This window comes from Lichenostomus cassidix, chromosome Z (assembly GCF_008360975.1).
Source record: "Lichenostomus cassidix isolate B80296 chromosome Z, HeHo_3.0, whole genome shotgun sequence".
NCBI lineage: Eukaryota > Metazoa > Chordata > Aves > Passeriformes > Meliphagidae > Lichenostomus > Lichenostomus cassidix.
In genome coordinates this window covers 8695690-8715650 of record NC_139511.1, presented here as the reverse complement: position 1 = coordinate 8715650, position 19961 = coordinate 8695690, and the positions used below count along the sequence as shown (strand labels likewise).

General features: G+C 41.5%; 2 protein-coding genes across 2 annotated transcripts in view; one reads left to right on the top strand and one right to left on the bottom strand.

Annotated features, from left to right (window-relative positions):
- FBXL17 (F-box and leucine rich repeat protein 17) overlaps nucleotides 1-19961 on the bottom strand; it is a 275511-nt gene that overhangs the window by 238468 nt on the left and 17082 nt on the right. Inside the window, exons 3-4 of the mRNA XM_085042609.1 lie at nucleotides 17631-17888; nucleotides 16760-16891 (exon numbers count right to left, since the gene is read on the bottom strand). Coding sequence (XP_084898735.1) covers nucleotides 16760-16891; nucleotides 17631-17888 — 390 coding nt within the window. The remainder of the gene's footprint in view (nucleotides 1-16759; nucleotides 16892-17630; nucleotides 17889-19961) is intronic.
- Nucleotides 7283-8980, top strand: LOC146424361 (syncytin-2-like). Its single transcript, XM_085042771.1, has one exon. The coding sequence runs from the start codon at nucleotides 7283-7285 to the stop codon at nucleotides 8678-8680; it is 1398 nt and encodes a 465-aa protein (XP_084898897.1). The 3' UTR covers nucleotides 8681-8980.

Genomic DNA, 19961 nt, shown 5'->3' with positions numbered 1-19961 from the left:
TAAAGAAAGCTTTTATAAAAATATTATACACTGCTTTTATAAAAATATCTTTTAAAAACTACAAAGTCTCCAAGCATTAACAGACTTGGAAATACAACAAAAGAGAACTGTAGAGATGAAGAGAGTTGCAAAGCTGACATAAAACGACCTCTTTTGTCACACCTACATCCTTGTTGCAAAGCCGGACAGCAGTGAACTGGGTCTGGTGCAAAACCACGGACAGCATCAGCAGTGCAACATCTCCAGACATGCAGGGCCTACAGACAAATCCTCTGGGCATGGGGCGCTTGTGTTAATCAGGGAAACAATAGCAGACGCACAGCTACGCCTCTGACAGCAGTACTGTGACTGTGTGATCATCACTGTAAAAACGCGACCCTTGGAAGAAGTCAGAGGGAGTCTTCTGGGAAACTTCATTGCCAATGCACAGTCACCCACACTGAAGTTGGTTCACTGACCCATTTATCAAATCCAGTATTTTTTTCTCTAGAGATGGAGAAAAATAAAAATACTTTATAAAAACCTTACCCTTGGAGGTTTTTTAATTGATTTTCCCCATGTGTAAGCAGAAAAAGAAGTGTGTAGGGCAGATACATTTGCAATTAAAGTGTAAATCCAAGTGTAAAAGCAAAAATTTATCCACCAGGACACTGATGTTGCTGTTTAAAACTTGGAAGAATTTAACCTTGACTCAAAAAATACAGTATTTAGAATAGTTTAAGAAGTTCAGACTCCGTGCCCATTCAATTTGCCCTGTAACACTGCTGAGCAACAATGCAGCATTTTGAAGAACACAGCTACCTGGAAGAGCACCTCCAGATATCCACAAGAGAACATGAATGTATGTGTTCCCAGTTACCAATCACTATAGAAAGATGAGAAGAGAGAATGTAGACATTTGCAGAACTTGTAGGTAGATTATTAGATCTCTTACACTGAAAACTGTAACCTTTGTAAGTTACAGTGAAGTTCTTTGGGAAACAAAGTGTTTTCACATAGCTTCAGAAATTTGACAAGTTCATTTTTCTAGCTTCATGAAGATAAAAGAGTTCACCTGGAATTTGCTGGAAAGAAAATATATAAACAAAGACGCCTGTCTGTCATTCATTACTTTTACATAACCTGTTGTTGAAGAATGGCTAATAGAAAAGGGACATATAGACTTAGACAAGCTGTCTTTTAGCAACAGTCGTACTCAGCTAGTGTAACTGACTCAGCAGTCAACTATTATCCGAATGGCAGCCCTATGCCCAATCAGCGGCAAGGACGTGATGCCCTTGCTGAAACATTAGGATAGCTGTAGTCGAAAGGAATGTAGAATAACCAGTAAAAATGCAGAAAACCAGACAAAAGTTAGTATGTATCCACATATAAGGCAAACAGCCAAACTTAGGGCGTTGAAACAAATAGCCAATAGTGTTGTGCGGTTACAGAATATGCATTATCTAATTAACCACACTATAAGTATGTATGCTGAAACTCAATAAACGAAGCTTGCTGTACACTCATATTGGGCGTTCAAGTCTTCCGTATCTCGGCAAATGGTGACCTCGACGTGATAGGGTCCCACTCCCCGCTTGGGTAGGGGCGCGGCCAAGACCGAGAATCCAGCCACTTGGCTCCGGACACCCAGGAGAGTCAAAAGCGGCGCAGAAGTGCACCGGACAACCGTATAGGCCGGATCCAGGCGCCACAGGACCTGCGGGGTGAAAGCTTACCCGCACCAAGGAGGAGAAGCAGCAGAGACCTCGAGGGGGTGTAAGTGCGCAGTTCCATAAATTGGAATGGAGAGGCAAGCTGCTCTAGATTTATTATTTTGCTTTTTAGAAAAGCGTGGGATTAAGGATAAGGATTTACGGCGCGAGCTGGCGGGTTTAGTAACATGGGGGGTTGCCAAAAGTTGCTTTGTTGACCCTAACACTCTTTTTGATCGGGATGAGTGGCGAAAGCTAGGAGATAAGTTGAGGGATGCTATCCTTGAAGACGATAAAGTTGGGAAAAAGCTAGGCAAAGCGTGGAAAATAGTTAGTAATGCTCTTGATCAATATCATGCGGAGCAAAAGGCGGCTAAAGCTGCTTCTGAGCGGCTGAGTCCACCTTCCTCGTCTACCTCAGGGCAAGGTAACGAGCGACCATGTACGCTGCCACCGTTAACAAATACAGTGCATATTCCCCCTTCCAATCCGGTTGTAGAGGCTTCCGCCCCGATATCTCAGGACCTAGTTCCTAAGTCGTTCAATTTGGGGAGCCCCGATTTTCCGCCTACCGGAGGTCTGGGTAGTCCTGGTGGTGTCGGTTTGGGGGCTGCGGGCCAGCGCAAAACCATGTGGAAGCAGATTGCTGCACAAGCGGCTCAGGAAGGTGACATAGAAGCTGCGACTGAGGTGTTGGGGGCGTTCCCAGTAACTTACAACCCAGGGGCGCAGGGTGGGGTTACTGCTACTATTACACCCTTAGACTGGAAAATATTGTCACAGCTACGAGCTACCGTCAGTGAATTCGGGATTCAGGGAGAACCTACTAAGCAAATGTTAGACTATATCTGGGGATCAGGGCTTCTGCTCCCCAGCGATATCAAAAGCATTTCGCGTTTAGTGCTTACTCAACACCAACAACTGCTGTTCAATGCTCACTGGCAAGCATATTGCCAGGAGTCGGTAGCTGTACAGCACAAACCAGGCGACCCACTACACGGGGTCACTCTTGAGGAATTAATGGGGTTGGGTCCCTATTTGAGATCAGAAGCCCAGGCGCTTATGGGACCAGACAAAGTTAGGGAGGCTATGGATACAGCTTGGAGTGCTCTAGATAAGATGAAAGCGCCCGGAGGTCTCCCGTCATATATGTCCACAAAACAAGGACAGGATGAGCCGTTGAGACCTTTTGTAGATAAGGTAGCTGCCGCAGTTAAGGCGGCAGGGGTGCCAGAATATATGCAGGGAGCCACGCTAAAGCAGCGTGTATTGCAAAATGGAAATGGGACAGTCCAAAATCTTATCATGACCATGCCGGGGAATTGGTCCATAGAAGACCTTTTAGAGCGTGCTTCACAGATCCCCACAGGCAGTCAGGCTATGTTAGTCAATGCTATTAAAAAACTAGGTGAGGGATTAAAGGCGCAGGCAGAGACCTCTCAAAATCAGGTACTCACAGCGCTTGCACCCCTCCAACAGCCAAAACCATCTTCAGCAACGAGAAAAACAAAGTTTCATTGTTATCGCTGTGGACAGCCGGGACACGTACGGCGGAACTGCCCTGTTGGTGCAGTATGGTGTCCTCAGTGCCAGACTGCGTCACATAATTCTGCGGCTTGTAAAGGGTCCCGGGGAAATGGGAAGCGGAGCGTGGGGGGGGGCCCGTGCGATGGCACAAGTAGTCGCCCCTGCTCAAATTCAACCACCTTGCGACCAGCCACCGCAGGGAGCCTCAGCTTGGACTTGGCAACAGCAGTAAACGTTACTTTGGTGGATAACACCCCCAAGCGGATACCTACGGGAATTACAGGACCAATTGTGATTAATGGACAATCTGTTGGTGCCCTCCTGATTGGACGATCATCTGCAACTATGAAAGGACTTGATATATTAACTGGCCTAATCGATGCGGACTTTCAGGGTACAATCGAGATTATGGCTCGGACATTTCACCCACCTATCCATATCCCTGCTGGATCTAAAATTGCTCAACTTGTGCCTTTGCCACAGTTCATTCAAAAGTCATTTGGTAACTGCCCTCATCGAGGGGTGGGAGGTTTTGGCTCCACAGGCCCCGCAGTTATGCTGACAGTGGACTTAGGGCAACACCCACATAAACGGATAATTTTGGAATATACAGGCCAGCAGATACAGTTAACAGCACTTTTGGATACTGGAGCCGATGTCACAGTGGTAGATGAAAACAAGTGGCCTGCCCACTGGCCGGCCTATGCATCAGGAGCTACCGTTACTAGAGTAGGAGGCATCACCACGGCTCGGCAGTCACCACGTTTAAAAATCACCATCGATGACAAAATTGTGGACTGTGTGGTACAGCTGCTACTGCTTCCCCCAGGAGTAAACGCTTTGGTGGGCCGTGATGTCCTAGCTCAAATGGGAGTTTTGTTAACATCAGAATTGCCTTTCTAGAAGGGGCCATTGCATGGACTTTCCCCATCGTCTGACCTGGACTACAAATGAACCCAGATGGGTGGAGCAATGGCCTCTAAAAAAGGAAAGTCTAGAACAAGCACATTGTTTAATACAAGAACAATTCCAACAGGGCCACTTGCGTTTATCCACCAGCCCCTGGAATACTCCAATTTTTGTAATAAAGAAAAAATCTGGAAAATACTGCTCCATGACTTACGTGCTGTAAATGAGCAAATGCAAGCTATGGGAGCCTTACAACCAGGACTCCCCAATCCCAGCATGCTACCAGAGGAATGGTCTTTACTTATTGTGGATTTAAAAGATTGTTTTTTCACTATTGGATTACATCCAGACGACATGCAGCGTTTTGCCTTTACGCTGCCCTCAATTAACCGTGAGGCACCAGCACAGAGTTTTGAATGGACTGTACTGCCACAGGGAATGCGGAACTTGCCAACACTTTGTCAACTGTATGTGGATACAGCTCTCAGGCCCCTTCGGAAGGCCTGGCTGGAAGTAATTATCTATCACTACATGGATGATATACTACTGGCACAGAGTGCACCCTTTACAGAGGAACAGTTACAGACCCTAACTCATCACCTGCATGCTCAGGGCCTTGTAATCGCCCCAGAAAAAGTGCAGCGCACATCGCCATGGCGATATTTAGCATGGACAATAACGGACCATGAGGTCCGTCCTCAAAAACTACAAGTTCATGTAAACATCCAAACCCTGCATGATGCTCAGAAACTGATGGGTGATCTACAATGGCTTCGGCCTGTCATTGGTATTCCTAATGAACTGTTGAATGTCCTGCGGCCCCTACTAAAAGGTACTGATCCAGCTACAAGGGTTACTCTATATACAGCACAGCTGGCAGCGATACAAACTATTTCTGAACGTGTTGTACAAAACCATACATCTCGTCGCCTTCTTGAACTGCCACTGAACATAACCGTGGTAACTGGCCCTCAGTACCTTTTAGGTGCCATCACCCAGCATAAAAAGAAAACGGGGGAAAACACCCCCACCAGCAAGAACGAATATGATGGTTTGGTGCTGAAATGGTTAGCACCTCCCCTTCAACCACGGAAAACGATTCAAGAAGATATCATTACAATGGCAAATCTTATCAAACGCGGCCGCCAAAGGATAAGGGAGATCCTAGGAACATCGCCAGGGGAAATACAGGTACCATTGAAGCTGGATGACCTGAATTGGTACTTACAGAATTCTGTGGAACTCCAAGCAGCCCTGCTGGAAGAGGGAACACTCATCAGTATCCGACCTCTCCAGCCTCCTACGCTGGCGTGGATGTCCAACCACCGATGGTTAGTAAAGCCAGTGCGGTCAGCCTCCCCGCTTTCAGGGGCGGTGACCGTCTATACAGATGCTGGAAAACGCTCCCGTACAGCTGCTGCGACGTGGATGGAGGAGAAGCAATGGCGACACAAAATTATTCCCGCAACACCAGAGGACTCGTTACAAACCCTAGAACTGTCAGCAGTGGTTTGGGTCTTTACCAACTGGATGAGCCAACCTGTTAACATCGTCACGGACTCACTTTACGTTGCAGATATTGCCAACAGAATTGAAGAAGCGATGATTAGAGATGTTCAGAAACGCCGACTAGCGGAACTCCTGATGGCACTTAAGCGCACCATTGACCAAAGGACAGACCCGTATGCCGTGCTGCATATAAGGAGCCATCAGTGGTCAGAGGGCCTTGGAGAAGGCAACGCCAGAGCGGACCAATTGGTAGTGGTGGCGGAAGCTCCAGTGTCCTCTTTTGAGAAGGCTCGCCACGCCCACATGAACTTCCATCAGAACGCAAGGGGTCTTCATAAGGGTTTTGGAATCCCACTGGCAGAAGCCAAGGCCATAGTGCGGGCCTGCCCTATCTGTAGCTTCCATAACTAGGGTGTTGGCTTAGGCATGGGAGTAAACCCCAAAGGGTTGCAAGCTAATGAGCTTTGGCAGTTGGATGTAACCCATGTCCCCGAATTCGGTAGACTAAAATATGTCCATGTCTGCATCGACACATATAGCCACATGATATGGGCAACATTACAGCCCGGCGAAAGAGCCCGGGATGTTATAAGGCACCTTACTAGCTGCTTTGCAGTGTTAGGCAAACCCAAGGCTATTAAGACAGACAATGGACCAGCTTATTGTAGTGCCTTATTGAAAAAATACATGCAACTCTGGGACATAAAGCATACCACAGGAATTCCTCACTCCCCGACAGGGCACGCAATGGTAGAACGAGCAAATGCGACATTAAAAGGTTACTTGGCTAAACATAAAGAGGTTACAGATAGTAGAGAAAGGCTTTCTAAAACCTTGTTTGTACTAAATCACTTGTGCATACTTGGTGATCAGGATTTACCGCCTATCTTAATGCATCACCAGGGAGTGGCACAGCCACCGGTACCACGCATGAAGGTCCTGTATAAGGACCCCAAGACAGGCATATGGGAGGGTTCAGTAGAGGTCATATATTCTGGCAGAGGTTATTTTTGTGTGTCTTCCTCTACAGGCCCCCTTTGGGTTCCTACCTGCTGGGTGAAGCCTGCACTTGATCAACCTGGCGCAGATACAGGTGGCCCCAATACCACCGCTCGTTGAGACACCACAACTGCTCCGACTTCTACATTGTGCTATCGATCCAATCTTGCAGCGAGCTGGAATTCAAGTTGGATCTTGGCAGACCTTGCCAGAGTTGATACAACTCATAAACAGACTGGGAACTCTACCAACCCCGACCAGATCCTCTTGCAGGAGCTGTACTAAGCCGTGGTGTCGGGTGTGGTTACTTATTAAGTGTGGTATTTGTAAAAAACGTTGGTGGGTCCATCAGGAGGTGTACACTATTTGTTGTTTAGGTTGTGTCAATACACGGACAGCCCAAGTTACTTGGTCACCTATTGGGCTACAATGAGCTTTAGCTGCATATACAGGGCTGCCTGACTGGCAAGGCTTCCAACTATTTGAAGCTGAGGAGCAAAAAATTGTAGCCTGGATACATTGGGAGGCCCAAGAAGCTGTAGATTGGACTATATCAAATTCTGGGTCCCAAATTTTGAGAGCAGTGTGCTCCCCTTTTCAATCACCTTTAGCAAGGATCCCAAAGTACTGGCTCATTAGAGAAAATGACTGGGAGCACACCAAAAGGCGTTTTGCTCCTGCTCCTGTGCACGCTCCTGTGCACGCTCCTGTGCACTCTAGGGGTCGCTCTAACAGATGCCACCATTGCCACCACTAGCGGCCCCCTTCATTCAATCGAGCCCAGGAAAAATTTGTGGGTTACTTGGGCAAATCAGACACGTACTAGTGCTTTTTGCCTTGCGCTTGCATCAGCTACTAATCCTTTTCGCACATGCTTAATCGGTATCCCAGGTTTTGACAATAGTAGTTTTGCGAGGTACTCGACTAACAACTGCTCGCAGGCTGTCAATGTTAGCCATTGTACTGCTCTTTTGCTGTCTGGTCTCAACACATCATTGCCATGGGACCCTCAAGAGCTGGATCTTTTGGGAAGCCGAGCCCTTAATGTAAGTGGCAATGAAACAGGCTGCATATCTTTTGGGAGCTCCACAGTAATTTTTAACAGCACCTGGCTGACTCCCCATATGGCAGTATTTGCTAACATCTCTATCCAATGTGGCCAGTATGGAAGCTATGGCTGGGGCAGCGGTCAGGTATGGATTTGGGCTAACAAAAGCGCCCTTGCCCTTCCCCCGGGTATATTTCTCATTTGTGGAGACCGTGCATGGCAGGGAATCCCAAAAGGTGCTCATGGGGGACCATGCTACTTGGGTAAACTTACCTTACTTGCCATGAACAAAACCATCACAGCCAACTTAACACACTCCAGAAAGAGACGCAGTCTTACTTTGGACACAAACTGCAAAGACAAGGTAGCACTGTGGAATCCAACATCTCGGGTCTTTGCGTCCATTATACCACACATTGGAGTCGCACACGCATTAAATACCTTAGGGAAACTGGCCTGCTGGGTAAGCAAGCAGTCGAATGTTACCACAGAAATAATAGAAAAGCTATCTGCAGACATGGATAGCTTAAGGCATTCCATACTGCAGAACCGTGCTGCCATAGATTTTCTGCTCCTTGCTCAGGGGCATGGCTGTGATGAATTTAAAGGCATGTGTTGCTTTAACCTCAGCAATCATGCTGAGTCAATACATAGACAGCTACAATGGCTTAAAGAGCATACAGCAAAGATAACCGTGCAAGACGACGATGGCCTATTCGGAATTCCCTGGGCTCACTGGGGTATAACAGGATGGCTTCGCTATATCATGCAAATAGGATTAGTGGCCTTACTTATTTTTGTTGGCATAGCTGTCATTTTACCTTGCGCTTTGCAATGCTTAAAGAAATCGTTGTCGCAGACAGTAAACCAGCTTTGGCTTGCACAGACCCGTAAAGAAAACGGGGGAGATGTTGTTGAAGAATGGCTAATAGAAAAGGGACATATAGACTTAGACAAGCTGTCTTTTAGCAACAGTCGTACTCAGCTAGTGTAACTGACTCAGCAGTCAACTATTATCCGAATGGCAGCCCTATGCCCAATCAGCGGCAAGGACGTGATGCCCTTGCTGAAACATTAGGATAGCTGTAGTCGAAAGGAATGTAGAATAACCAGTAAAAATGCAGAAAACCAGACAAAAGTTAGTATGTATCCACATATAAGGCAAACAGCCAAACTTAGGGCGTTGAAACAAATAGCCAATAGTGATGCGCGGTTACAGAATATGCATTATCAAATTAACCACACTATAAGTATGTATGCTGAAACTCAATAAACGAAGCTTGCTGTACACTCATATTGGGCGTTCAAGTCTTCCGTATCTCGGCAATAACCTTGTCTTTGTTGTATACAAATAGAAATGTGTTTGTATTATCTTTGATTGATGCAAATTACCACTATTTTAAAATAATGATACTGACAGTTTTAAGGGATTTGCTCCACAGCATCACACTTACGATCTCTTTCAGTAAGCATCATAGTTCACTGGGAGAAATATTATCAATTTTGATTTATTGCTGTCCATAGTGAATGGCACAGGACTTTTAGAAAGTACCAAGATACCAATTTAACAGATTAAGAACCTGCAAGTGATTCATTGGGAGTTTGCCAGTGCTAGGTTTGACACAAGATACCGCCAGATTAAAATAAACAAACAAAAACCCCAACAAGCAAGCAGACAAACAACAGAAATTTTGGCTCCACTTGGCTAAGTAACTTTAGTATCTAGCACCATGTAATTTAGTGGAAAGATGTTTCTGTCTAGTGTCATGGAATTTGGTTAGTGACTAAAGTACTGTAACAATATTTAGATCAGTGATGCAAAGGACAACCAAATATGGGTATTTCAAACAATCAAAAAGGATCCATACCCAGCTACCAATTCCTGGTCATCAAATTCTTAATTAAAAGCTCAAATAACTTACTCAACAAGAGCTGCCAAAAAAGTCCACAAAAGAAACAAAAAAGCTAAAGTGCCTATTGGATTCTAATTCAATATTTAAAACTCACACCTTGCTGCAATCTACTTGTGCACTGCGTTTAGGGTTTTTGCATCACCTCCATCCATTTGGACTTTTAGTACCTGAATCTCTACATTAATTGTTATAGTTCTTCAGGAGTCTGATGTTCAAGTTCAATAACACACCAGACATTAATGAACAGGGATAAAAAGATGTACTTGGATGTACAAAGAAATGTATTTAACCTTTACTAAAATTATATGCAAAATACATCATCAAGTATCAAATGAATTATCATCTCATAATGCTGACCAGAAAGTAGGAAAAACTTCTGCATCAAACACTTTTCTACTATTTTATTCCAGCCCTCAGCTCTTTGTCATTATATTAATTTATTGTGTATGTACTACACATTTTGATACATAAAATGTTCATTAAAAGTGGTAACAAATTTCAGCCCACAGAAATTCTTTAAGTGGTATTTTAATCAATATCAAAACTGAAATTTTTTTAAACTGTAGAGTAAGTAGAGCAAGTACAACCATTAATCAGCAACATGTAATCTAACAAGAGTCAGAGTATAATTAATACAATACAGATTACAACTCCTTTTAAACTCCTTTTGTTGGTTCCTTTTAAAATGTGTACACCACATACTGTATGTGTCAAGTAAACCCACAACATTGAAATGCAGTATCTGTTTAAAAATGGAAAAATAGAAAAGGTACAGAAAGTGGTGAAACCATACAGCAAATCTTATTGAGACATTTAAGAATTACTTTGACAGCAATCCTGGCAGCTGAAGAGAACACAAGGTCTGTGGAAGCAGCACAATATTCGGATATTATCGGCTGTCCATTGGCAATTCCCCACAGCACGAGCCGGGAGCTCATGTCACCACTACAAAGTAAATGCCGCCACCTAAGGGTGATGGCACTGCACTGTATTTACACAGATCTTAGCGAAAGTTATACAGAAAATGAAAGCCTGACTGCTGCACTGTGGTTCTCATGCCCTTACAGCAGGCACATGCAGCTGATTTATGCACATGTATACAAGCTTTGCTTTTCTCCCTTCTATTAACATCAAACTTGGCATAAACATTTCACTGCAAGAACAATGTTATAGAAACTGCCCAGCTCAAAATGCAAAAGATCTAAACAAAAAAAGATCCAAAAAAAGACAAAAAAAAAGAAAAAAAATCAAACTCTGAGAAAGAAGTTTCTATCATTAAATTTCTAAAGAACTGACTGAACCATTTTTTGTTGCAAAAAAAATTAATAAAGTAAATGTTCCAGAAGGGCTTGTCAAAAGACAAACTTTTCCAAAATGTTTTTACTACCAAACAGACATCTCGTACAGTTCTTATGAAAGCACAACTTCCCATACCTCAGCTTACTATCAGTGTAGCTGTTCAGCACATATTTGAAGCACTGAACCTTACTTTTATGGTAAATTAGGTGGTTTTGATGAATGTGCATTGTTTGAGAAACTGAACTACAGAGGGATTTATCATTACTAGTGCATACCACCAGTGTGCCCATCTGCATGAACTTTTTGCTTTAGTAATCTCTACGTCAGTGTTTGACAGAAGATGAAACATGATTATCCAAAGCTATGATATACAGTGTACACAGCAGAGAAATCAATCTCGGTATGTACCCAGTCCTTTTCTGTGAGGCTAGTGGGGCACTGGAACAGCTGCCCAGAGATGTTGTGGATTGCCCCATCCCTGCAAGGAGACAGGTCAGATAGGGCTTTGAGCCACCTGGCCTACTGGTGCAGTGGTAGTGGTGTTGGGACCAGATGATTTTTAAGGTCCCCTCCAACCCAAACCGTTCTGTAACTCTGCAATTTTCCTGGACATGTATATATATTTTTAGCAAACAACTAGTTATCGACAAATGGTCAGCATAAACAAGTCCGAAGTAGAATGAGCTACATGAAGTTACAAAGCTGTGTGATTTAGTATGTTACTGGCTTAGCATCAGTAGCTGGATTTGCTGAAGCCTTAGGCCAGAAGCTGTGAACTTAGACCTAGTTATGCTTTCAGCCAGAATAATTAATTTGCTTAGTAATCTTCCTAGGAACTGGGACAGTGTTATGTTGTAGCTTTAGTATGAAAAGAATATTGATAATACAGTGATGTTTTGGTTCTTGCTAAGCAACGATTATTATCTTGAGACTAGTGGGTTTTTAGCTTTCCATGCTCTGCCAATAAGTAGGTGCACCAGAAAAAAGGTAGAAAACAAGGCTACGGTTGTCAGCAGAAGCTGTTACTCAACAAGACAAACAAATCAAGGGCTTGCCTGTGTGGTGGACACAGAGAAAGAATCCAGTGAAGTGCTAGACGACACAAACTAAAAATCAACATGAGAACAAGGCATGAGAAGAGTGTTTGAGGCGTGGGGGCATAAGTCATAAGGGTATAATTGCCTGAGGTTTTCTTTGTTCTGGGTCCCTCTTTGAAGGCACCCAACCTGAGCTGACCTGACGCTGGACCACTTAATTAAATCAGTGATTTTTATAAATCCAGTGTCTGAGACTGCTGCAGGAAACCTAGTCACTCCTGAAGAAGGAGGATGTGCCTGTGTCTACAAAGAAAACCAGCAACAGCGTCCTGCTGAACATGGGGGTTTAATTGTAAAAACAACAATTGAAGGGCGAAGTCTGGAACAACTACAGTTCTTTTCAAAACCTCAAACAATGAAATAAAGTAGTTAGAAAGTATTTTGGGAAAGTATGCCTGAAGAAACACAGGAAAACAATTCTTCTTCTGAAATTTCTTCAAGTAGAAGAGTTTTAAGCAACTGTATGTAAAAAGTGAAACAGCATATGGAATATACTATGGGGAATGGAAAAAAGGACAGGGAAATTACATTCTTTTGGAATATGTTTTTCCAAAAACAACCTCTTTCATTTACTTGTTACCATTAAGTAAGTTATTTCCATACATTCTAAACATTTGACACTGTGCAGCTTATATGCCTCATAATACTGACTTTCCTCCTGAAACAATTTGCCTGGGCTAAACTCAGAGCAAAGTACTCTCTCCCCTAATTGTTTGTGACACAGGGTACAATGCTGAAGTAAGTGTTTTGTAGATGCCAAGTATGAAGTAGGAAGGCAAATGCTCCCCAAAGTAAAAACAGAAGTGGGGAAGGGAATATAATTAAAAGACAAAAATAAATTTATCAGATTACACAACACTGATTATTCAGAAAATATGAAAATTAGGTTTATTTTTTCCTATGCATTTTATACTAAGTTGATTCCAGTCAATGCCTTAAAAGCATGCATTAAATGTTTAACTGTGTGACAAAACTGTAATGTTTTCTTTGGTCTCTCTTAATTCTTTTTTACTGAAACTAAAGCAGTATATTATTCACATATCTTAAGCACTGTAGTTTCTATCAAACACAGCATCACAGTTACCTTGAATTTCATGTTTTATCTGCTGCAAACTGCAAAGGTAAACAGAACACTTACAAAATACCCACCTCAAAAAATTGTTAAATAGCCACCTATAAAATATTTACTTAAGAAGTGTTACCACATATCAAGCATATTGCCAAATGGGCCAAAACTTAGTTATCTTGAAACTGAAGAGTCAGGAGTCTAACAAAGAAATAAACATGGTCAAAGTTAGAACATAACCATCTTAATGAATGTATTTGGGAACCATCAGACAAATTATTTGTCTTTAAGGATCTACTCCACGTCATCATTTTATTGGAAAGGAGGAACTGCTGCCATAGCAACTACTACAGTAGCTTAGTTGCAGTATTATTTCCCATCCACGCCTAAATGAGCTTGTAAAAGAGGAAAGAAAGGAAGGGAACAAAGGATACAGATAGAAATATTGTCATTCCCTACAGTATCTAAAACTCCACCTCCTTTAATCTTCACAAGCTCTCTCTCATTAACCATAGCTAGCTCACAAAAAAAAAAACCACAGACAACTTGGTGGAATAGGGAGGAACAAATCTGTAACTACCACCTGTTAAGTTTCAGCATACATTAGTCATTAAGTTACCCAGTTAAGGAAAAGCATTTAAAAGAAAATAGTGTGCTAAATCAAATTAGATAAGAGAAGGTTTTTCTCCAGCTCTACAGTGAGCTCCCAAATCTAGGTCTACTCTGTTCATAATAAGGAAAAGAGACAGCTTGTGTGACAGCTTCTGGAGGTAACCCCTCCCTTTGTGCCGTGATCACCACCTTGTTCTGCATCTCATAAAACGTTTAAAACATTTTAGGACTCCACCCTTCTACGAAAGGTTGCAATAAGAGTAATTTAGATTAAGTACCCTCCACTCTCAATCTCTCAGTGAGAGTACCACATGCTAGTGTGGAGCAGTTCTCTGACTTTGCAGCTGAAGCTATGTGCTCTCTCTGTGGGGTGGAAGGATAAAAAAAGCAGTTGGTAGAAAGATAGTAATAAAACTAAACTGCTCATCTTCCACCAGCTTCATTCACATTAAATATTCACATGATGCAAAAATAGAAGACACACAAAAATAGAAAGCACTCCATAACAGTCACTACCATAAAATAAGAAGTCCAGCTAAACTCAGCCAAGAAATTAAGAGATTTTTGGGTTTTGTCGGGACAGAGGTACAATCTGTTCTTCCATTTACACTGAAATTCTGTGAGATTATTCAATTGTATCAGATGGCTTGGGGACCAGTCTGGAGAGACAACACAGTCGCACACTTCATAAGCCCTGCAAAGTTTTAATTTTTTTTTTTTTGACTCGGTTCTCAATTTGGCCAGTATGCCCAGAAAAGAGGCTCAGCATCTAATTATTCTTTCACTCAAAGGACAGAGGAAAAATAAGAAGAGATATTAATCATAAACAGTTATGTAAATAACAACAACCTTTTGTTATTAAGTTAGCCATGCAACATTAACTTCTCCCTCCTACATCCTTTGTCCCATTTATTAATTGCAGCTTTCACTTACTACCACGACATAATTAGCACTTCAAAACCAGGAAAGGGTCTATTTTTCTGTGAAATGTCTAGCATATTCAACAATCAGAACATAAATTCTTTTTCCTCTGTTTCTGCTCAGCAGTCTGATAATGGAGTTACTTAGCAACAGATGAAGCAACTGAACTGTGTTGCCTGATCCACACACATTTCACTGCAAAGTAACACTCACAAAGGCATTATTTAACTGATGGTTGCCTCTGCCTAGATGTATTTTTGAAGTGTAAAACCCATTAGTGTGCGACAAGCCTACAAGAAAACTCAACCATCAGGTACTATCTGTAATGCACTACACATTTTGAAATTAACAGAAATTGCCTGTAAGGGTCACATACATGATTTTGAGCATCTCTGACAAAGAAATAAACAAGAAAATACAAAACACAACACCATTTACATTATTTAAATGGGTGCTACAGCAGTTGCTTAAAAAGGGGGGGATATAGCATACTGACAATGTATGAACTTCAAATACACAGACCAAGACCTTGTATGTCAAGTATACTTTTCTTGCCACAGAATATTTTGGTTTCAGAGAATGAATACTTATTCATATTGAAAGCACATATATATGCACACATATTTTCCCAAACCACTTTCTTCACTAGAACAGCAGAAAGTAATAAAAGCACATTTCACAATTGCCTTAAAAATAATTAAGATACTTCCTATGCTCCATTCCAGCTAAGAACTTTGATAGTATTTCAGATATTAAAACCACAAAGTCTTTAAGTGCTAATAACTGCAGTAACAACTTCTTAGGTTACATTTCACACTACAAAGAAAAGAAGAACTTCAACGACGAGACTCTAAGATGCATCAACAAGGAAAGCTACGTTAATGCTTTGCCTACATATTTTCCAGTGATCATGCACTTATGCTGATATTTAAGCATACACCATTCTTAATTACAATTAAGCCATCTTTCACATACAATTATGCAAATTTTGAAGGTTTTCCTCTTCCACTCAATGATAAATAATTTGAATTTACCTATCTTTCTCCTTACAGAGAAGGAAGGAAGATGTTTTTCCTTCCAGACATTTCAGAACATTTATTTATCTTTCTTTTTCAAATTTAAAGTTTTTTATGTATTAAGGTAAGAATTAGAAGGACTAATTTTAACAGTATTCAAGATTTTGTTTCAATACAGGAGGAGGGACACACCCTTTTCCTGCATCTAAACTGTACAGATACAGAAATCTCAGTTTTGGGCTCAATCTATTTTTCAACTCTCTACAGTTCTGATCGAAACCAATAACTGGCTGACTTTTTCTTTCTTTGTTGTTTTTTTTTTTTTTTTAATATAAACCATTATCAAATCAACTACCTGAAGCATTAGCATCTCTTAGTCTATTTGAAGCCAAATATCAAATGAAATTTGAATACCAGGTAAGCTGTTTCTTGCAAACACAATTTATTTGTTCCAGTTCAGCACTTTTCAAACAAAGTTTATAACCATGTTGTTAGCCAACAGTTAAAAATTCAACGGCAAGCAAGTTTTGCTACTTACTTGCAAGAAAAAAATTTTTAAAATAAAATTTCAAAAATCCTAAGTCAGTGTTCTGCTATAAAATTTACAAGCTACTGGCTTTCTACATTAGAAACCATCATTTCAGAGACTGCTTACAATTAGGACACAAGATTGTTTTATTACTCCTCAACAACTTCCTTCTACTAGCACAGGCACACTACTTGACTTCATCCTGATGAGAAAGTGTCATATTTCAAGAAAATATTATCAGAGTGTTTCACTTGTAATCAAGAACCCAAGCTCCAAAAATCTTTTAGCTTAGCTAAGTTTGCACTTTTTACTGCACTTGTAGAAATAAAATACACATTCCATATGCACTAAGTATTGTCCTGTATAAACCATGCACCTCCCAGTTACTGCTGAAACGTAACGTTAAAAATGAGAAGTTAATATGTTTAGCTTAACTTTTACTCTGTGTCACCTTCTGAGCCATCTCCGTAGAACTGCAATTTTTACAGCCAGAAACATTTTTAAGCAATTCACTTCCAAAAAGCAACCATTCTAAAGCAAATTTTAAAAAGATAAAGAGCAAGAAAAAGCTCTGACAACCAAAATGCCTTGGGAAGAAAAAAATCACACTATGTACTTACTAATTTGTTTTCTTGCATATATATTCTTTGCAGCTTCAGACAGCCTTTAGCTATAATGATCATTCCTTCATCTGAGATCTTGTAACATTGCCCAAAATGTATGTCTTTCAATTCCCTGCATTTTGAACCAAGCTGCAATTAATGAAATCAAAGGGAAAAAAAACAATAACGGGATTTGATTAAAATGAAGAGATTTTAAATGAAAGATTTTTTCTGCTTCTCCACCTCCCCATTAAAAATTATCTTTCTTTCCAGGCTTTGAAACACTATATGCAAACAAGAAAGATTCTAATTATATGACAAAATGCAGTTGCTAACTAAAGTCAAAAGAATTGAGCTAAGACCAGCACATTGGAACTGTTATTTACTGGGTGTATATATAGCTAAGAATGTCTTTATGCCCAACCACTGACAGCATATTTGATTCACCCTAATTCCTAAATGCTGCTTTAACACTCTCAGAGAGTTGATGAAACCTTCCTGCACACCTAATAAATAAAGATCTCAGTTACCGTCAGCATTCATGAAGCAAAAACTAGTTACTTAAACACAGGCTTCGAATAGTAACCAAGCTCAGGAAAATTGAATCCAACAGAAGTGAAGTATAGGATGTCAAAGTGCAGATTTAGCTACAAAAAGGATCATTTAACCCCCGGGTATTAAAAAGAAAAAAGTAATTAAGAGCAGTCTCTAGAGATCAGCATTTACTGCACCAAAAAGAAGTCTTCATAAACCAATTTTTAGAACAGGGTTTTTTTTTTTTATTTTAATTAAATCCTAAGAGAGGGTATCTTCTTCCAGGTCCCTTTTTGCACTTGGAAAGCTAAAACATACAAAGTTTACTGAAGAAATTTGTGGAATGGATGGTTACCTGCTTCAGGCCTTCATCAGTGAGTCTGTCTTGATTGCCCACATGCACTTTCTGAAGAAGAGGACACTGAGAAGCAACTGCAATAATAGAGGTGTCAGAAAGCTGTTTACACCTGTAGGCAGTATACCTTAGAAGCCCAGGACATTTAATTGCTAATATGCATACTCCTGTATCAGATACATTGCGACAATCAGAAATATTGATTTCAGTAATATTCTGGCTTCTTGACGCTATTTTTTCCAACAGCTCATCAGTGACCTGCAAAGAAAAAACAAACACATATACAGCTTTTTCCATAAAGATCTTTAATGTCATTCTGGCAAAAATGGGTGTTTTTAAGATGCATTTCCATGAGCTGTGGGGAGAATGGAGCTATACCTTTACAAATACTACCTACAGCTGCATATTTTACTGTAATTGGTTTGTTTCAGGGGGCTTTTTTGATGCTTTTGATGGAATACGGACTATTACAGGAAAGCCAGTTCTGACAGACTATTTAGACTACAGCTCGATGGCTTCATGATAAAGTTCACAGAGGGAGAGGCAACAGCTAGACAAGTACAAAAATTATGGGCAGCTGCAGGAATTTATGTCACTACAAAAAGAATCCCAAATGGCTGCCCAACTTGACAGAAGTTTTCAAGTATCAGATTGAGCTCCAAAGTTAGGAGGGTAACCACAAACCTTTTCAGCAACCACAAATAGACTATGTGAGATGTCCAGGTATTAGAAAGATAAATTACTTGTTGGTAGAACTGCCTTCTTAAGGTTTAGGGCTTGATGTGCTTCAATGACCTCAGCTCCTACCGGAGGTTAATAAAGCATGGGGAGAGTGATGTACTACTGATACTGGACACAAAGAATGCAGAATTTACAGACCACAATGACATTTGGCAGAACTCCCTAGATAAGGAAGAAACTAACAAAGCCAACTCAGCAACTGTGCTGAATCAGCTCCAACGGGGTAAAAGGTGATTCTGGTGAGGGGAAATGGCAAACACCACAGACCACCAAGCCAAGAAACCCGCCAACCTAAAAGAAGAGAAAGACTGAGTATGTGGACTAATTAGCATAAGAAGTGAGGGAATCCTTAACCAATAGAAGCTGGAATACTAACTAATAACAGAACTATGTAACTTGTAGCCAATGAACATTACTGCCTTTGTTTACTGAAATAGATGTTATTTCATATTGATAACCATTTCCACCTGGTGGATATTGCGTTAGCCTTCATTCTATTTTTCACTTGTAGTAATGCTGTATGAAGGGCAGTGTTTAAATGTCTTGAAACTTTTCTGTTTTCATTCTAGTACATTAGCAGGCATGCTCAACTAAACCAAAGGGAGTACTGTTGAGGAACACACTCAGTGCTGGTAGCTCAGGGTGCAGCTGTAGTGGAGCTCAGGCTGAGTTCTGGGTGGCACAACCAGAGGCAGAAGGCCATGAACAGGCACAGAGACCAGTGGCAGGGCCAGATGAGGGACACTTGTAAACACAGCATGAGCCAAGGGGCACCAGATGTCCCCGTGCAAACTGTGAGGGTATAAAAGCCATGGCATCCCGTGGTTGGGGGTTCCTCCTCCTCCTCGGCACCAGCTTGAGCTGTTATTCTGTTGTTGCACAGTAATTACATTATTTTAAGGACCAAGAAGTCTGAGACTCTGCTCTGGGAAACCTGAAGTCAAGCCAGTGAGGAAACTGGTCTGACTGTGAGGTATCCATCACCTCCCTGCAGATGCCACTGTGGAGGGGCTTCGGTCCCACTCAGGTGGTGCCAGTGTGGCTGACATGGATACTCAGACAGCAGTTTCCTTAATCTTTGTAAAAAACTATTCCATCCATTTCATGTCTTATACACATTGCAGTTAGCCAAAATGACAACAAGCTTAAAAGAAGACAATCTTACAAAGGACCATTTGGAAATACTTATCCATCATTTGGCACAAATGAGATTGAGCTTCAACCAAAGAGGGCAAGAGAGCAACCCGAATCCCTTTTGGTTTTTGTATTATACAGCTAAGGAAAACTCTTTGCTGCATTCAATCTGCTCTTCATTTGTAGCAAGTCAAATCTTTTTTCTTGCTTTTTCATCAGGCAGGTGCTATGATGGAAAAGAACTGCACTGTTTTTGCCTGGGGTAGAAGTAATTTTCTTCACAGTGACTAGTATGGGACTGTGTTTTGGATTTGTATTGGTTTCCTTATTGCTGAACAGGGACTGCACAGAGCTAAGGCTTTTTCTGCTTTTCACATGGCAACACTGGCTGGGAGGGGACACAGCTGGGATAGGTGACCACAACTGACTAAAGGGGTTTTCCAGACCATGTGGCAT

What these genes read in the sequence shown, in the direction of transcription:
- LOC146424361 (XM_085042771.1), top strand. Translation starts at nt 7,283, where the DNA reads ATGACTGGGAGCACACCAAAAGGCGTTTTGCTCCTGCTCCTGTGCACG.